This window comes from Perca fluviatilis, chromosome 9 (assembly GCF_010015445.1).
Source record: "Perca fluviatilis chromosome 9, GENO_Pfluv_1.0, whole genome shotgun sequence".
NCBI lineage: Eukaryota > Metazoa > Chordata > Actinopteri > Perciformes > Percidae > Perca > Perca fluviatilis.
Genome location: NC_053120.1, coordinates 23,558,214 through 23,574,291, shown reverse-complemented (window position 1 = coordinate 23,574,291; position 16,078 = coordinate 23,558,214). Strand labels below are relative to the sequence as shown.

Below are 16,078 nucleotides of genomic sequence, written 5' to 3'. Positions count from 1 at the left end.
TGAAGTTGAGGACTCCAGAAAGGCTGGCCACAGATTTGGGTAATATCAAATAGATTAATGGAAATAGATACGTAACACACACATTTGCTAAAGCCATACAGTAGACGTGAAGGTTAACCAAAATACATTTTCCTTTCATCCTGTAGACAGTAATTCAAGATGCTCGGAACAGACTTGGAAAGGAGGAGACTGGGTTAACATAAAGTGGAAGCCTGGGAAGATAACCCACACCTTTCAGGAAGATGTAACCAGTTGTGGGGTCTTTGTCATGCAGGTGATTCTGTACAACATGGCGATCTTTATGATAGCTCTAGAACTTTGTTTTAATATGTGAAATCATACACAATGCATGTGTTTTTTGCCATCCGCAACAGATGGCAAGATGACAGTGATGGAGTTTCCAAAGATGCCACAGTCGTTTCAGATTGACTCATCCAAAGAGTCTCTTAAAAATCAAAGAAGACTCATGGCAGAAGAAATTCTCATGGCATCAGGTATATATCAGAATATTTAATGTTAAACCCTTACTACAAAGTAAATAATAATATACTTTTATTATTCTTTATCAGTTTCAAAGGATGAGTTCTGCTCCTTCTGTGGAAATAAGAACCTGCCTGCTGGAGATGATGTTTGGGTGAGAATTTATGTTTATTTGATTTAAAACATCAATAAATAATCTGAATACTGGATAATCTGGTGATAATCTGGTGATAATCTGGAGTCAAATTCCAGAGAAAACATTAAAGTAATCAAATAATGTCTAATTACATCAACGGTGTTATGTTAACATTTTCTTTTAATCGATGTGTAGATTCAGTGTGGAAATTGCACAAGATGGTTTCACACGCAGTGCCTAGGAATGACTGCAGCACAAATACCAAACAAAAATACCCCTTGGGATTGTGTGTTGTGTATCAGCCCTAGCTAAAGAGGCTGTAGGTGAGTTTGGGGTTTTAAGTCTGGTAACTACAGGATCCAAAATTTTAACTACTGCCACGATGGTAATTGTACACAAACTGCATATAAAAGGAACATTAAACACACCAAGAAAAAGTAAATAAAGCTAGAATTTTTTAGATAGTTTTCATTATTCACATAATTAATACAGATCTGAAATAATTTTCTACGGACAATTAACATTGTGGATGTGGTCATTAAGAATGAATGTGTGATACCGATATTTCCAGTTAGTTGTGCCACCCTTTTTGTTTCAGTTAGCGTGAAGTTACATAAGCATTGGCATAAAGTTACATAACATTTTACATGACGCATATATATATATATATATATATATTATTTTTCTGGTGTTGCGGGCTTATAACTTCCTGAGATTACGTAGTTTAATGTATTTACTTTTAAACGGCATCTTCATGCCCTCTCGAGCCCGCATTTTGTGGTTGATCCTCTGCAGTATAAGTGGAAGGACTCGAAGGCTGGCCACGGTGAGTAATATCAAATAGATTAATGGAATGATCGTAACGCATATTGCTGCATGCGCACTGGGCGTGAGGTTAACCAGGAAATGCATTCCTTTAATCCTGTGGACTGATACTTCAGAGATGCGGAAAGAGGCTGAGTTAGCATCAGGTGACCTGGCGAGATGAAACCCGCATGCATGCTTTTACGCTGATAGTAGCTCGCAAATGCAAACTACACCTTTCCTGCTAATTATTTACAAAATATTTCTATATGGTTTGCGAAGAATATTTCTTGGAGATAAATACACGAAAATTATGTATCACCCTGAGAAATTAATCAGATACCGTTAATAATTTGAGGCGCTTACGATTAAGAAAGGGGTATGGAAGCAATTATTTTGAATGATTAAAGGGGTATTGCATGTTTAGGCGATAAAGGAAATGTGCCGAAATAGGATTATAGTTATTTTTCCAAAGGTGACTGCTGTGTAATTACCTGACCGAGAGGTTTAGCTAACTAGTTATATATATATACACACGTTTAAAATAAGAAATGACACTAGTTTAATGCATGTTACTTCAGCTATTTTATTAAAACAGAGTAACGTTATGTGCTTGTTATTCAGCACCGTTTGTTTAACGTTACTAAAGCAGTTTACCAAATAAAATAATTTGGTTTAAAACCATAACTATCGCTGGCAACACATTATTAATGTGCGTTTGATCACTTTTTGCCTTTTGTTTTACAGAGTCACTAATGGTGGCAAAACCACCCTGACAAATAAGTTGATCAAGACATTGCCCAACTGCTGTGTTGTGCACCAGGACGACTTTTCAAAGGTGAGTTTTAGCGAATGGATAATACATGTGTTATTGTAATCCTACTTTTACCGTTATGAACTCTGCATAAGCATTGCATGATCCCCCGAGTAGATATGAAAATGGCTATGGAGCCTAATATCTTTACCTGGTTGTCTCTTCTTACTGCTTCAGTCATGATTTTCCTCCCTTGTGTTCTTTACATTTCTTTAGATCCCTGCAATAGCCATCTGACACCCATAGCTAAATAAATCAACTTTGCATGCTTATATAATGTTTAGCATTTCCCCTTTTTCCAATTTCATTAAAGCTGTCATTTTGTAAATTACTTGCTTTATTTTTAATTTTTTTCTTCTGTGTGTGCATGTGCTAAGCCTTAGTACTCTGGCATGTGTGTGGGATCTTTCAGAGCTGTGAGGTTGCAGCAATGTTTTATTGGTGACTGTTATTTCAGAAACCTGATCAGATAGAAGTCGGGGGAGGACGGCTTTGGAACAATGGGATGGTAAGACTAGAGACTGTCAATGACTCATTGTTTTCCTTTTTAATGTCATATACCCTCACCCTCCAACACTACATACGTTATAGCCATATAACACACCACGATAATATTAAGCTTTTATCTGCTCCAGTAACTTGAAACTTGAAACTTTCTATCATTCTGGCTCTACAGTGATCACAGCTTTGGATATGGAGGCCATGACCAACACAGTAAAAGGCTGGATTGAGAACCCAGTGAAGTTTGCCCGTTCCCACGGCATTACTCTGTCTTCTGCATCCAACGATGCCAACCCAGACGAGCAGACCCACATTCTGATCGTGGAGGGCTTCCTGCTCTACAACTACCCGTATGTTGATTTTAATTCACTCTGTTTAACTCACTATATGTGCTATCTATGAGGAAGATCTTGCATGGAAGTTTCTATCTTGGTTGTACCGTCTGAACAACTGATCTCTATTGTTGATTGACATATAAATAGATTCTGAATAGGGTCAAGTGCCAACAAAACAATTGAAATAATAAAAATATATAGCCCGACCAATAATCACTAATATAACTACAATCTGGCATATCTAAACAAAATCAACCATAACCAGTCATACCCCTTAAAACCTTAGCTAATGTTAGAAATTAATTGCGGTTAAACAAAGGAAAAACATGATTATGTAATAATAAAAAAAAGACCATTATCTAATAATTGTTACAGGCCTAATCTGAATGTGTAAAGCGTCGACTAAACACAGTTACACTGCTGGTTTCGTGACATTGCAATAAAAAAGATGTAGCAACATATACATGATAGTCTTTTTTATCGTTTTGACGATTTATTGTTATACCACCCAGCTGTAGTAGTTAGCACTTGTGTCTATTTTCTTATTGTACAATTTATTCTGTGGAAAATCGTGTTGTGTATTTTTAAATTCACGTGAAATTCATGACAACAGAGATTGGAAGCTTGGCTTTGGTGTCACGTGGTACTTTTGCATGCTTACATTGGTACATGTACACAGACCCCATCAAGCAGGTCCTGCAGTTAAAGATAAGGGTTTCAGCAGAAAGAGACTCCCTGAGTTGTTCTTAAAGCTGACTGCTGGGTAGTCTCGGTACTCGGTGTACTAGGGGTGAATGTCAAGCATGCTGCAGATACAGTATATAGATAAGAGACGGTATAAGCAGTTTCATAACTATGCTCCTTTTTCACTAGTTTGGTTGAAAACGTGTATCATCATTAATGGCCTTGTTCATCTCCTCTTTAGACCCCTGCTGGATGTTTTTGACAAGAGCTATTACATCACAGTTTCCTATGAGGAATGCAAGAGAAGGAGAAGGTGAGTGGACACAAAAATGTTATTGTTAATGTTCACCCTTTATTTTTTTAATAAATACATTCTCACATTTACCCTTTTTGTAGTCATTGCCTCCAGCTGATTTTCCCCCATATTCCTATTATGGCAAGTGCACATTTTCTAACAGTGTGTTATTATCTTCAGTACAAGACAGTACACTGTTCCCGACCCTCCCGGCCTGTTTGATGGCCATGTGTGGCCGATGTACCTGAAGCACAGGAGAGAGATGGAGAACAGCGGCTTGAATATTGGTATGTGTGTGTGTGTGTGTGTGTATATATATGTATGTATGTATGTATATATTAGGGCTAGGCAAGTTAACATTAATTAACGCAGACAATTAGGCCATTTTCTTTTTAAAGTTCTTCCAGACGGCGCAGTCGACAAAAGCAAAGTTATTTGTAACCACTGCAAAGTTGAATTTTCTTATCACCGGAGTACTTCCAGTCTGAAATATCACCTAAATGCAATACACACAGTTGATACCAGCAAATCATTCAACGAAACAAACCGTGACGCGTCGGCAGACTATGTTAGATGCAGCTTGTGGGAGAAGTATAGATAAACAGAGGCAAGAGAAGCTAACAAATGCCATAGCGAAGTGGATAGCTACAGACTGCAGGCCCATTAGTGTTGTGGAGGACGTCGGTCTGAGAAACATTCTGAGAATCGCAACAAATGACGGCAGGTATGAGACTTTACAAGACGCACCATCACAAGGAGAATACACAAGTTGTATGAAAAGGAGAGGACCCGCCAGGACCACCCCCTTTACACCGGCGCGTGTTACTCTCACTGGGGACTACTGGACATCACTGGGTAACCATAATTACCTGGGAGTTACGGTGCATTATATATAACAGTGGGGAGGAGAGACATTATGCTGAAACGTTTGTGCTTCACCTCACTCTAACAGGGACATTTGGTACTGAACATAGACTGCTTATGCTACTCCCTGATAAAAGGAAAAAAAAAATGTTCTGCTGTTATCTCAGAAAGTTTTAATGTTATTATTGTGGCTCAGGATATTGTGGGCAGTTTTATTTTATATATAACAAACAGGATAACATGAATGCCCTGGCAGTGCGCAAGCTTTAATTTTGTATTTGCTTTGATAACACAGTTTAAGTTGATGTTGATGTTAAGTGTTCGCAGAACAAATATTATGGCACTTTCGTTCATATGGCAGAACATTTAAAATAAAATTCGCTATACACTACTTTTGAATTCATTATTGGATTTAGCGTATAACAATGCAATTAATCGCGATTAATCAGGGAAATCATGTGATTAATTCATAATTAAAACTTGTAATCGATGCCTGGCCCTAATAAATGTATGTGTGTGCATGCTTCTAATTTAATTATTCCAACAGTTTTTTTTTAGGAAAGATTTTAAACACCTTATTAATTGATAAACTTTTTATGTGTTGCAGAGTGCCTGGATGGGTTGAAGTCCAAAGAGGAGATCTACAACCAGGTGTATGAGGACATTCAGAACAATCTGCTTAACCGTTTATAGGTAAGAAGACCGTTTCCAATTTGACAGAATTTACATTTAGGGGTGTCCTAGTTTAAAAAAACAAAAACAAATATATATATTAAAAACTTGTCTAACAATTATGTTTTCTGTTTTTCTTGCAGCAGGAAGACTACTCTCCATCTCTGTACATAACTTGTAAATAGGCCCGCGAGTTTTTTTTATGAAGTTTTTTGTAATTTGATTTTTTGGTTTTAAGGAAAACAAAGCAATGTTAAATTATTGTATTTTTATAGTCTTCAGATGATCAATATTTTTGTTTTTCCTTTTTAAAGTGATTGCTGAACCAGAGCATTACTGCATTACTGTTATGTTAAACCACTGACTTGTACTGGACCATTTGTCACATTCTCCTACAAATAAATGCATTAGTTGCTGTTAATATCCAGTAAATAGATGCATACATTCAAAGTAATTTTCATTACAAAATAAAATTTTGATATAATTCTATCTTTCTGTGTTTTTTTTTTTTTGTGGAACTTATAAAGAGCTAACAGATTTCTTTATCTCACCTAAATGCCACATATTGCCTTTAATTGGAAATACTGGTAACCAGGACTGATATTGGTATGCAGCTGTGTGAACACTGACCTTATTGAACCAGCCAAGGCTTTTTTTTGCCAATTACCTTGGTCTGACTTTATAACTGTCATACCTGCAAGTTGATAGTTTCATCTTGTTGCAGGTATTGATGATACTAGTGTGAATTCAGATAATTTTACACCCTGACTCAACCATTCTCCAATTTAGAGAAGATCGTCTAGGGGTAATTTCAGCATGTACGGGGTCGCATTTGCTACTCTGGCAAACTTTTATTTTGCCTCTTTTCTATGGCTGGGTGGGGTGTAAAAAGCAGTAAATAATAATATAGAGAAGTTATTAAAAGATGATTAAAAGAATAAATAGCTTTGAGACTTTTCCCATCAACTCTCCCCTTAAATGAAAAACACAATACTCTACCTAACTATTAATTAGTACTTGGGTATGGGTATTTGATTCTCACCAGGGATCAAGAGTAGCGGTCCCCTAAACTGGGGCTTGGGCCCCCCCAAGAGGTTGACTAATGATTAAGAAGGTGGGCCAGTAGATTTCATGTAGCTCAGTTTCAACTGGTCATGGTAAACAAGATCCAACTGGCAAGACATTTAATTGCTTTTAAAGGGGTGATAGAATGATTATATAGGGTATTTTACACTGTTCCTTAAGGTCTCCTAATAGGGTATGTAACATTGGTTGGGCTGAAAATTGCCTGAATGCTATTTTATTGGGCCCTTAACTACCCTGTGAATATGGCTTTATTTGGAACAAGAGCTTTTCTTCCAAATATGGTATACTCATGAATATTCCGAATGAGCTACGCGCTGATTGGTTTGAGCAAACTACATAGACACACATGGGAGACTCGACAGCAGGTCTCATATTTCAGAGACTTTTTTTTTAGCGAGAAATCAACTATATAAAGCCCAAATATGGGCCGTTTTACGAAAATTGATGGCCAACTGCAAATTTGGTAAGACTGTGTGTCGGAGTTCAGCGGCCAGTGCTGCCTGTGTTGATGCCTCGCCGCCCGGCCTGCCTTCCTTCACAGACCCCGGCCTGCTATGAGGTACTTGGAGCTCCGTCACGGCAGCCCACAGCACTCCATATCCGCGCAAAGTCACTGTTTTTTTGCGTTAATGGACAACCAAACGCCGGTGCCCTGACAGAGCTCCAGGGCCTGCAACTCCCCTCTTCCTGCTAGCTAAATGGCCCATGTATGTGAGTGAGAGTGGGTCAGTGAACTTGTTATGCCAGCAATCTCTTACCACAGTTCCAGTTAATCTTTTAATGTGTGTAATTATAATGTGTTGAGTTATTTAAACAAACGATTGGGGAAATAAACGCTGCTTGTCCGCGAGTCTCATTGATAGAGCCTGCGGCTGGATGTAACCCGTGATTTGTAGCTACATCGGCGTAATTCGAGTATATTTACAGTTTGAATTTCGTCACGCCACGTATACAACATCTAGCTAAATGTCTTATAAAGCTAACAATGGTGTCCGATTTCAAATTAATGAATATTTGTGAAGATTAGGGCTTCCGTTAGCTGCAACTGTCCCTTCAATCCTAGCTATGTGTAGCTACAAATCACGGATAGTTAGCTTCATTTTCGGCGTAATTCGAGTATATTTATAGTTTGAATTTCGTCACGCCACGTATACAACATCTAGCTAAATGTCTTATAAAGCTAACAACGGTGTCCGATTTCAAGTTAATGAATATTTGTGAATTTCAGAGGAATTCTAAGAGGAGGCTAGCTAGCTCTCATTGATAGAGCTACATCCAGCCGCAGGCTCTATCAATGAGACTCGCGGACAAGCAGCGTTTATTTCCCCAATCGTTTGTTTAAATAACTCAACACATTATAATTACAGACATTAAAAGATTAACTGAAACCTGTGGTAAGAGATTGCTGGCGTAACAAGCTTGCTGACCGCGCTCTCACTCACATACACCGGGCATTTAGCTAGCAGGAAGAGGGGAGTTGCAGGCCCTGGAGCTCTGTCAGGGCAGGGGCATTTGGTTGTCCATTAGCCCAAGAGACGGTGACTTTGCGCGGGTATAGAGTGCTGTGGCCTGCCAGTCGTGACGGAGCTCCAAGTACCTCATAGCAGGCCGGGGTCTGTGAAGGAAGGCAGGCCGGGCGGTGAGGCAGCAACCCAGGCAGCACCGGCGCTGAACTCTGACACACATTCGGACAAAATTTGCAATTAGCCATCCATTTTCGTAAAGCGGCCCATATTTGAGCTTTACATAGTTGATTTCTCGCATAAAAAAGTTTCAGAAGTGAATTTTGTAATGGAATAGCAGAGATCTGCGTGACCTAGCTAGATTCAGAAGACTACCTGATCTCAGGCCAGTTGTGTAGCCTATGTAAATGTTGGGTTGTGACTGTTCTCTTAATACACCCGTGGGCGTGACAAAGGTACAGGTCTTGGGAGGTTGACGTCAACTTCCAGTTTTGTTGAGATTCGCCCGTTATCAGCGGCAGTTTCAAAATATGACATTTTCATAGTAAAGGGGTGTCAATGGGATTTTGAGCTTCTATGTATGTCCTATTTACCCACCGAACTGTCGTTATTCAACTATGACAGGGTAAAATAAAAAAAGTTTTGCATTCTATCTATCATTCTATCACCCCTTTAATAAACTACAGTATATAAACAATCCATATGACACTACATCCAGGCTGAGCCAATTTTGCTTGCAGCTGTTTTAGAAACAGGAAAGGCTCTGTTACATATCTATTTCTGTCTTTGTTTTTTTTCAACACTGTAAAAGTAGATGCCTGAGTAGGTCATAAACTAACCATGAGATTTAGGCTGTTAGCACTAGATTTACAGCGCATGAGGCCCGAGGTGCGTGCCGATATGTTTCTACATATAAATAGGCTATAATAAGTTCTCATTTCCCCTGAGGAAGCTACTGTCATTTCATTATGCTGGTCTGTTCTGTACACACAACTCTATTGTATGTATGTCAGTCCTCGTAAAGGGAGGCTAATTTATGATATTGGGCAAAAAAATTGACTTGATTGACCTGACTGAGGGAATACCTTATCCTGTCACAGAGTTAGTGCGAACAGCTCATCATACCACAGCTAACTAAAGAACAGGTCAGGTGCATGTATTCTGCAGCTCATCATTCCCAAAGTACATTGACAACCAATGTTTCTTTCATTAGAGGAACAAAGGGTCATTTGGACTTTAAAATCAGTCAGAAAAGAGAGGTGATTTGGGTCATTTTGAGTCCCAGTTGTTTAAACTCTATTATGAAGCAGCAGTGAGCAACAGTTAACATGAAGCTCCTGTCAATTTGGAAAAGCAGTGCATTTATAACTAGCACATGTTCCCCTTCCTATTATTGACACCTACTGTATTACGGTAACACACATTCTTTTAGCTCCCAATGACATCAGCTGTGGGTACATATAATCTGTCATGTGTGTGTCTCGTGGAAATGGAGGGACATGGTGGTTGTTGTGGCGCTATGCTGGCAAGAGGACGTGGAGTAAACCACACTGACCTGGGCTCCTGGTGCTAAAAATTACAGCAGTATGTGTGATGGCTGTTAAAGCACACAGGGGCGTAGCACACAATTCTGGGCCCTGTAGAAAGACATTCTCTATGGGCCCCTCCCCACATCCACAGCTATTCATTCTAGAATCTTTGTCACAAACTTCTTCTCAATCTGCGTCATAGGACACTGAGGTTTATTATCTACATGGAAAAACTCACTCAGTGTGATAGCATATAAACATGTAGAAACAATATAGTTTGCTGGTGAGCATGTTTTATCATGCTTCGCGGAATATGACATATATAATCCCAAAGTCATACTGGTGGCGGAGGCAGTGGCTGCCATACAAGGTACCACCTACTCATCAGATAAACATTCCCGCACATTGACACATCGGCGTGCAGCATCGGGAGCAGTTTGGGGTTCAGTGTCTTGCCCAAGGATACTTCGACATGTGACAGCAGGGGGTCGGATCGAACCACCGACCTTCCAATCGACGACCGCTACCACCACAGCCGCCCCCTGTCAGGTCATGTAGGCTACTGTATGTTATTACTTTACTGTATTTTTTTTTAAAGATTATTTTTGGGGCTTTTCCCCTTTATTATAGTGACAGTGGATAGACATGAAAGGGGAGAGAGATGGGGGATGACATGCAGCAGAGGGCCGCGAGGTCGGATTCGAACCCAGGCCGCTGCAAAGGACTCCGCCCGATGGGGTGAGCGCTCTTACTGGGGAGCTAGAGGCCACCCCACTTTACTGTATTTATCTTAATTTTAGATCTTATGTACAAAACCAGTTATGTATACTTGTAATACCTGTGTGTTTTTACTGAAGTACGAAGTTTGAATGCAGGATTTTAAGTTGCATATTTGAGTTAAGTCGAATATTTTAACATTGTTGCATTGCTAATTTTACTGAAGCAAATTATCTGAGTACAAATACTCAATTACAAGTAAAAAAAAAAAAAGTACTTTCCCGTGTCAAAAGTACTGATTGGGGGTGGCGAAATGACTATCACTGTTATATCATTAAATAACAAGTGATGAAATAACAGAACCATGCAAAACGTTTCTATATACTGTTGGGTGATTTAATCTATAACGCTGAATCAAATTCATTATCACATAGGGCAGGTTTTCCATTATTTGCAAGTTTGGTATTTGGACCCCCGGCTTGTCAAAGTGTCCTTGAGCATGACACTGAAGCTCAACACAGGGGCAGTCCATTTACCATTCAACATTAATTTTGCAGCAAAATATAAGTAAAATATTTCCTTCTGAAACTATACAATTCTAAGTACAGTGACTTTTTCTTCACTCTACCCACTAAATGTCCAGGTTATATCTGGGAAACAAACAGGCCTCTACCTGTATCTTTAAACTAAGCAACTTTGATGGAAACTAAAGCCAGTGTTCATTTATGGTGTCCATCACGTTGGATGTTTTAACTTGTGTGTCAAAGAGTTCGGGACAGAGGAGTGTCACTGGCTGAAAGATCTTTAGTGCTTACGCTGTGAGAGACCACCCACATGCCACTTACACCCACTACAGGCCTAATCTGAGTGTGTAAAGCGTCGACCAAACACAGTTACACTGCTGGTTTTGTGACATTGCAATAAAAAAGATGTAGCAACATATATATGATAGTCTTTTTTATCGTTTTGACGATATATCGTTATACCACCAAGCTGTAGTAGTTAGCACTTGTGTCTATTTGCTTATTGTACAATTTATTCTGTGGAAAATCATATTGTGTATTTTTAAATTCACGTGAAATTCATGACAACGGAGATTGGAAGCTTGGCTTTGGTGTCACGTGGTACTTTTGCATGCTTACATTGGTACATGTACACAGACCCCATCAAGCAGGTCCTGCAGTTAAAGATAAGGGTTTCAGCAGAAAGAGACTCCCTGAGTTGTTCTTAAAGCTGACTGCTGGGTAGTCTCGGTACTCGGTGTACTAGGGGTGAATGTCAATCATGCTGCAGATACAGTATATAGATAAGAGACGGTATAAGCAGTTTCATAACTATGCTCCTTTTTCACTAGTTTGGTTGAAAACGTGTATCATCATTAATGGCCTTGTTCATCTCCTCTCTAGACCCCTGCTGGATGTTTTCGAGAAGAGCTATTACATCACGGTTTCCTATGAGGAGTACAAGAGAAGGAGAAGGTGAGTGGACACAAAAATGTTATTGCTAATGTTTACCCTTTATTTTTTAATAAATTCTCACATTTAACCTTTTTGTAGTCATTGACTCCAGCTGATTTTCCCCCATATTCCTATTATGGCAAGTGCACATTTTCTGTGTTATTATCTTCAGTACAAGACAGTACACTGTTTGATGGCCATGTGTGGCCGATGTACCTGAAGTCAAACTACACCACCCTATATTCGCGGCGTATACACTTGCTATTACGGTAACACCGTCAAAACTAAAAACAGGGAATTTTCTGACGAAGGCAATTTTCCATTAATTTATTCTGTCTGCCGGCCTGTCTGTCAGAAAGAAAGAAAGAAACAAACAAACAAAGAAACAAAGAAAGATTTTAGCACACCTCACAACCTGTCACTGCATGATATGCTGAATTCCAAAATAAGAGCCCCCCCAAAACTCATATATTAGCTGTTTTGTCTACACATTCAGAAAATCATAAAAATAAAAGTCCTAGCTTCCACAGACCACTTTCACATCAGATGGATAGGACACCTTCTCAAGGTGTGATCTACAATGTTTCAGGACATTCTGATGTTGTTTTCCAAAATAAGAGCCCCCCAAAACTCATATAAACGCTGTTTTGTCTACACATTCAGAAAATCATAAAAATAAAAGTCCTAGCTTCCACAGACCAATTTCACCTCAGATGGAGAGGACACCTTCTCAAGGTGTTATCTACAATGTTTCAGAACATTCTGATTTACAGTTTCAAAATAAAAGCCTGTCAAAGTCTCAAATATGAGACAAATTAGATAAGATTTTGGATTCACTTCAAAAGGAAACGCCCTATTATCACAGACTATTTCCACTTGAGGGTTATAGTACACGACCCCATAGTGTGACCCAGTAAGTATCAAGACATTCTGATGTATAGTTTCAAAATAAAAGCCTGTCAAAGTCTCAAATATGAGGCATAGAACATATGATTTTGGATTCAATTTAAAAGGAAGTGCCCTGTTATCACAGACTATTTCCACTTGAGGGTTATAGTACACAACCCCTTGGTGTGACCCATTAAGTATCAAGACATTCTGATGTGTAGTTTCAAAATAAAAGCCTGTCAAAATGTCAAATATGAGACTAATTATATATGGTGTTGGATTCACTTTAAAAGGAAACACCCTGTTATCAAAGAATAATTCCACTTGAGGGTTATAGTACACGACCCCATAGTGTGACCCAGTAATTATCAAGACATTCTGAAAGCTGGAAAGCATGAAGACATGCTGGAAAGCTTCTTCTGTTGGGGGGTAGATTTGCTGCTGACGAATCTGTGGTAGATGCTAATCTGTACCTCAGCATCCAGGCTGGAACAAGGATGTCCATCCACCTTTTTCTTTTGGCCATACAGAAGGAGGGCATACCTTCTTGCCACAGGCAAAGCCTCTTCCAGGCTACCAGAGAGTCCACATTTAGTAATTGCCTGTAACTTACAAAGATGGGTCTTCAGTCTTGTGAGGGCAGTGGCCTTCCCAATTCTGTACAAACTGCTTGTGGTGTTACAACCTGTGAGCATGGCATGCAGGTAAACACTCACAAAGCACTGCTCCAAGCTTCTGAGCGATCAGATAGGGACAAATCTTTCCTTAAGGCCATGTCCAGGGTGCATAAACACTGCTGAGGATCCAAACATCCCTTTGCTTGAATAGTATAGCAGCAAAACTAGTACATCTGTATCATCACATTTAACAATTAGACAAGAATGTGACTGTTGCAAGGTGTATTGCATGTACAGTGCCTTGCAAAAGTATTCACCCCCCTTTGCTTTTTACCTATTTTGTTACATTACAGGCTTTAGTTCAATGTTTTTTTTATCTGAATGTTAAAACACAATAGTCTAAGTTGGTAAAATGAAATGAGAAAAATATACATAAAATTATTTTTTAGAAATAAAAAACAGAAAAAGTCAATGTGCATAACTATTCACCCCCTAAAGTCAATACCCGTGAGAGCCACCTTTTCTTGGGAATCACAGCTCTAAGTCGCTTTGGATAAGTCTCTGTGAGCTTGCCACATCTTCATCATCCCATTCCTCCTTGCAAAACTGCTCCAGCTCCTTCAAGTTGGATGGTTTCGCTTGTGAACAGCAATCTTTAAGTCTGACCACAGATTTTCTATTGGATTGAGGTGTGTTTGGGGTCATTGTCCTGCTGGAAGGTGAACCTCCGTCCTAGCCTCAAATCACGCACAGTGTTACAGGTTTTGCTCAACAATATCCCTGTATTTGGCACCATCCATCTTTCCCTCAACTGACCAGTTTCCCAGTCCCGGCTGCTGAAAAACATCCCCACAGCATGATGCTGCCACCACCATGTTTCACTGTGGGGATGGTGTTCTTTGGGAAATGTGATATGTTGGGTTTGGCCGAACATAGCGTTTTCTTTGTAAAATTTTAGTCTCATCAGACCAACGCACTCCATACTCCATACATTTTGTGAGTCTCCCATGCCCTTTTCGCAAACTTAAAACTATTCATTTTCTTTTTGCTCAAAGTAATGGCTTTCTTCTGGCCACTCTGCCATAAAGACCAACTCTATGGAGAGCATGGCTTATTGTCGTCCTATGTACAGATACTCCAGTCTCTGCTGTGGAACTCTGCAGCTCCTCCAGGGTTACCTTAGGTCTCTGTGCTGCCCTCCTTGCCTGATCCGTTGAGTTTTGGTGGCGGCTGTCTCTTGGCAGGTTTGCTGTTGTGCCATGTTCTTTCCATCTGGTTATGATAGATTTGATGGTGCTCCTGGGGATCATCAAAGATTTGGATATTTTTCATAACCTAACCCTGACTTTTACTTCTCAACAACATTGTCCCTTACTTGTTTGGAGAGTTCCTTGGTCTTCATGGCAGTGTTTGGTTAGTGGTGCCTCTTGCTTAGGTGTTGCAGCCTCTGGGGCCTTTCAAAAGGTGTGTATATGTAACAACAGATCATGTGACACTTAGATTGCACACAGGTGGACATCATTTCACTAATTATGTGACTTCTGAAGGTAATTGGTTGCACCAGAGCTTTTTATGGGCTTCATAACAAATGGGGTGAATACATACGCACATGCCAATTTTCAATTTTTCTGATTCATCACATACAATTCAGATTTAAAAAACATTGAACTAAAGGCTGTAATGTAACAAAATAGGTAAAAAGCCAAGGGGGATGAATACTTTTGCAAGGCACTGTAACACCAGCCTTGTGTCAGCCACCTCCTGGTCACTGTAAAGATCTGTCAAGCAGTCAATGCCTGACTTGCTAATAACCTCCCGACCATATTCAGAGCCACCAGCTAAGATGTCAGTGTTCCCTGAAGAAATTCTCGTTGGCCCAGTACTGGCGATGTAGGAGCCTCAGAGGCTAGCGTTATGCTTCTTACTCCTCTTGCTAGCTGTTTCCCTTGAAGCAACTGTCAAGATGTTGCCTCTGCATACACATATGAGTATGTCAAAGAGTCCACCATCGCCATAGAGCTTTCCAATTCTTGCTAGGTAAGTCATCATGATATGCATACCAGTCTCATTGTGATATTTCCTTGTAAGGGCGATGGTTTGCTCCACAAGATCTGTTGTGCTTTACTATAAATAGCATGGTCTGCTGTCACAAGAATATGGTGCTGTCCCAGTTCTGCATCAAACTGTACAAGTCGTATCTTAGTCGTTATAGTGTTTGATAGACATGACCACCAACACTCAGTCAAAGATCTTGAAAGACAAAGAAGAGGCACCATTCAAACCAGCAGACAAACACATATCATCACAGGACAAACAAGTGTTCCAAACTACAGAAAATACCTAAGGATCAGTGTAAACAAGGCGGCTCTATGTAGCTTTGTCAGCACCTACATCACCAGTACTGGGCCAACGAGTGCTGAGAGCCTTGTACCAAACAGCAGTGTGGCGTCACAGCCACCTGGTCAAACCTCTTCTCTGGAACCCAGTTGGTAGAGGATGGAGGCTCAAAGAAGATGGGTGCATTGAACCTGTGATGTTACAGAAGACACCAGCACCTAAAGAAGTTAGAGACATCACCCACTACTATACTGTAAAGACGGAAACTGCAACGATGCCACCAAATGCCAGTGTCTTTCAGTGGGCTTGACCTGCACAGAGTTTTGCTCTTGCCCTTTCCCAGGCTATCCAAATATGTCCCACCTTTGTCACTGATGACAATGTGGATGAGTGACAGTG

General features: G+C 39.9%; 2 protein-coding genes and 2 long non-coding RNA genes across 5 annotated transcripts in view; all 4 read left to right on the top strand.

Annotated features, from left to right (window-relative positions):
* mrpl54 (mitochondrial ribosomal protein L54) overlaps nt 1-16,078 on the top strand; it is a 71,218-nt gene that overhangs the window by 11,417 nt on the left and 43,723 nt on the right. The window lies entirely within an intron of this gene.
* On the top strand, nt 393-933 carry LOC120565318. The gene is made up of 3 exons (XR_005640219.1): nt 393-494; nt 570-634; nt 812-933. It is a non-coding gene; the product is annotated as an uncharacterized LOC120565318 (long non-coding RNA).
* Nucleotides 2,845-5,802, top strand: LOC120565314 (nicotinamide riboside kinase 2-like). 2 transcript variants are annotated; one of them, XM_039810991.1, is made up of 5 exons: nt 2,845-3,085; nt 3,996-4,067; nt 4,230-4,336; nt 5,521-5,606; nt 5,729-5,802. In XM_039810991.1, the coding sequence occupies exons 1-4, from the start codon at nt 2,928-2,930 to the stop codon at nt 5,604-5,606; spliced, it is 423 nt and encodes a 140-aa protein (XP_039666925.1). In that variant the 5' UTR covers nt 2,845-2,927; the 3' UTR covers nt 5,729-5,802. The 2 variants fall into 2 exon arrangements, with proteins under 2 accessions (XP_039666925.1, XP_039666926.1); XM_039810992.1 differs by having other exon boundaries at nt 5,732-5,768.
* Nucleotides 11,433-11,925, top strand: LOC120565320. Its single transcript, XR_005640220.1, has 2 exons — nt 11,433-11,696; nt 11,787-11,925. It is a non-coding gene; the product is annotated as an uncharacterized LOC120565320 (long non-coding RNA).

Excerpts from the sequence above, each read along its gene's own strand:
- LOC120565314 (XM_039810991.1), top strand. The coding sequence starts at position 2,928 with ATGGAGGCCATGACCAACACAGTAAAAGGCTGGATTGAGAACCCAGTG. Across the intron at positions 3,086-3,995 it reads TTCCTGCTCTACAACTACCC|ACCCCTGCTGGATGTTTTTG; the intron begins GTATGTTGATTT and ends TCTCCTCTTTAG. Across the intron at positions 4,068-4,229 it reads GAATGCAAGAGAAGGAGAAG|TACAAGACAGTACACTGTTC; the intron begins GTGAGTGGACAC and ends TATTATCTTCAG.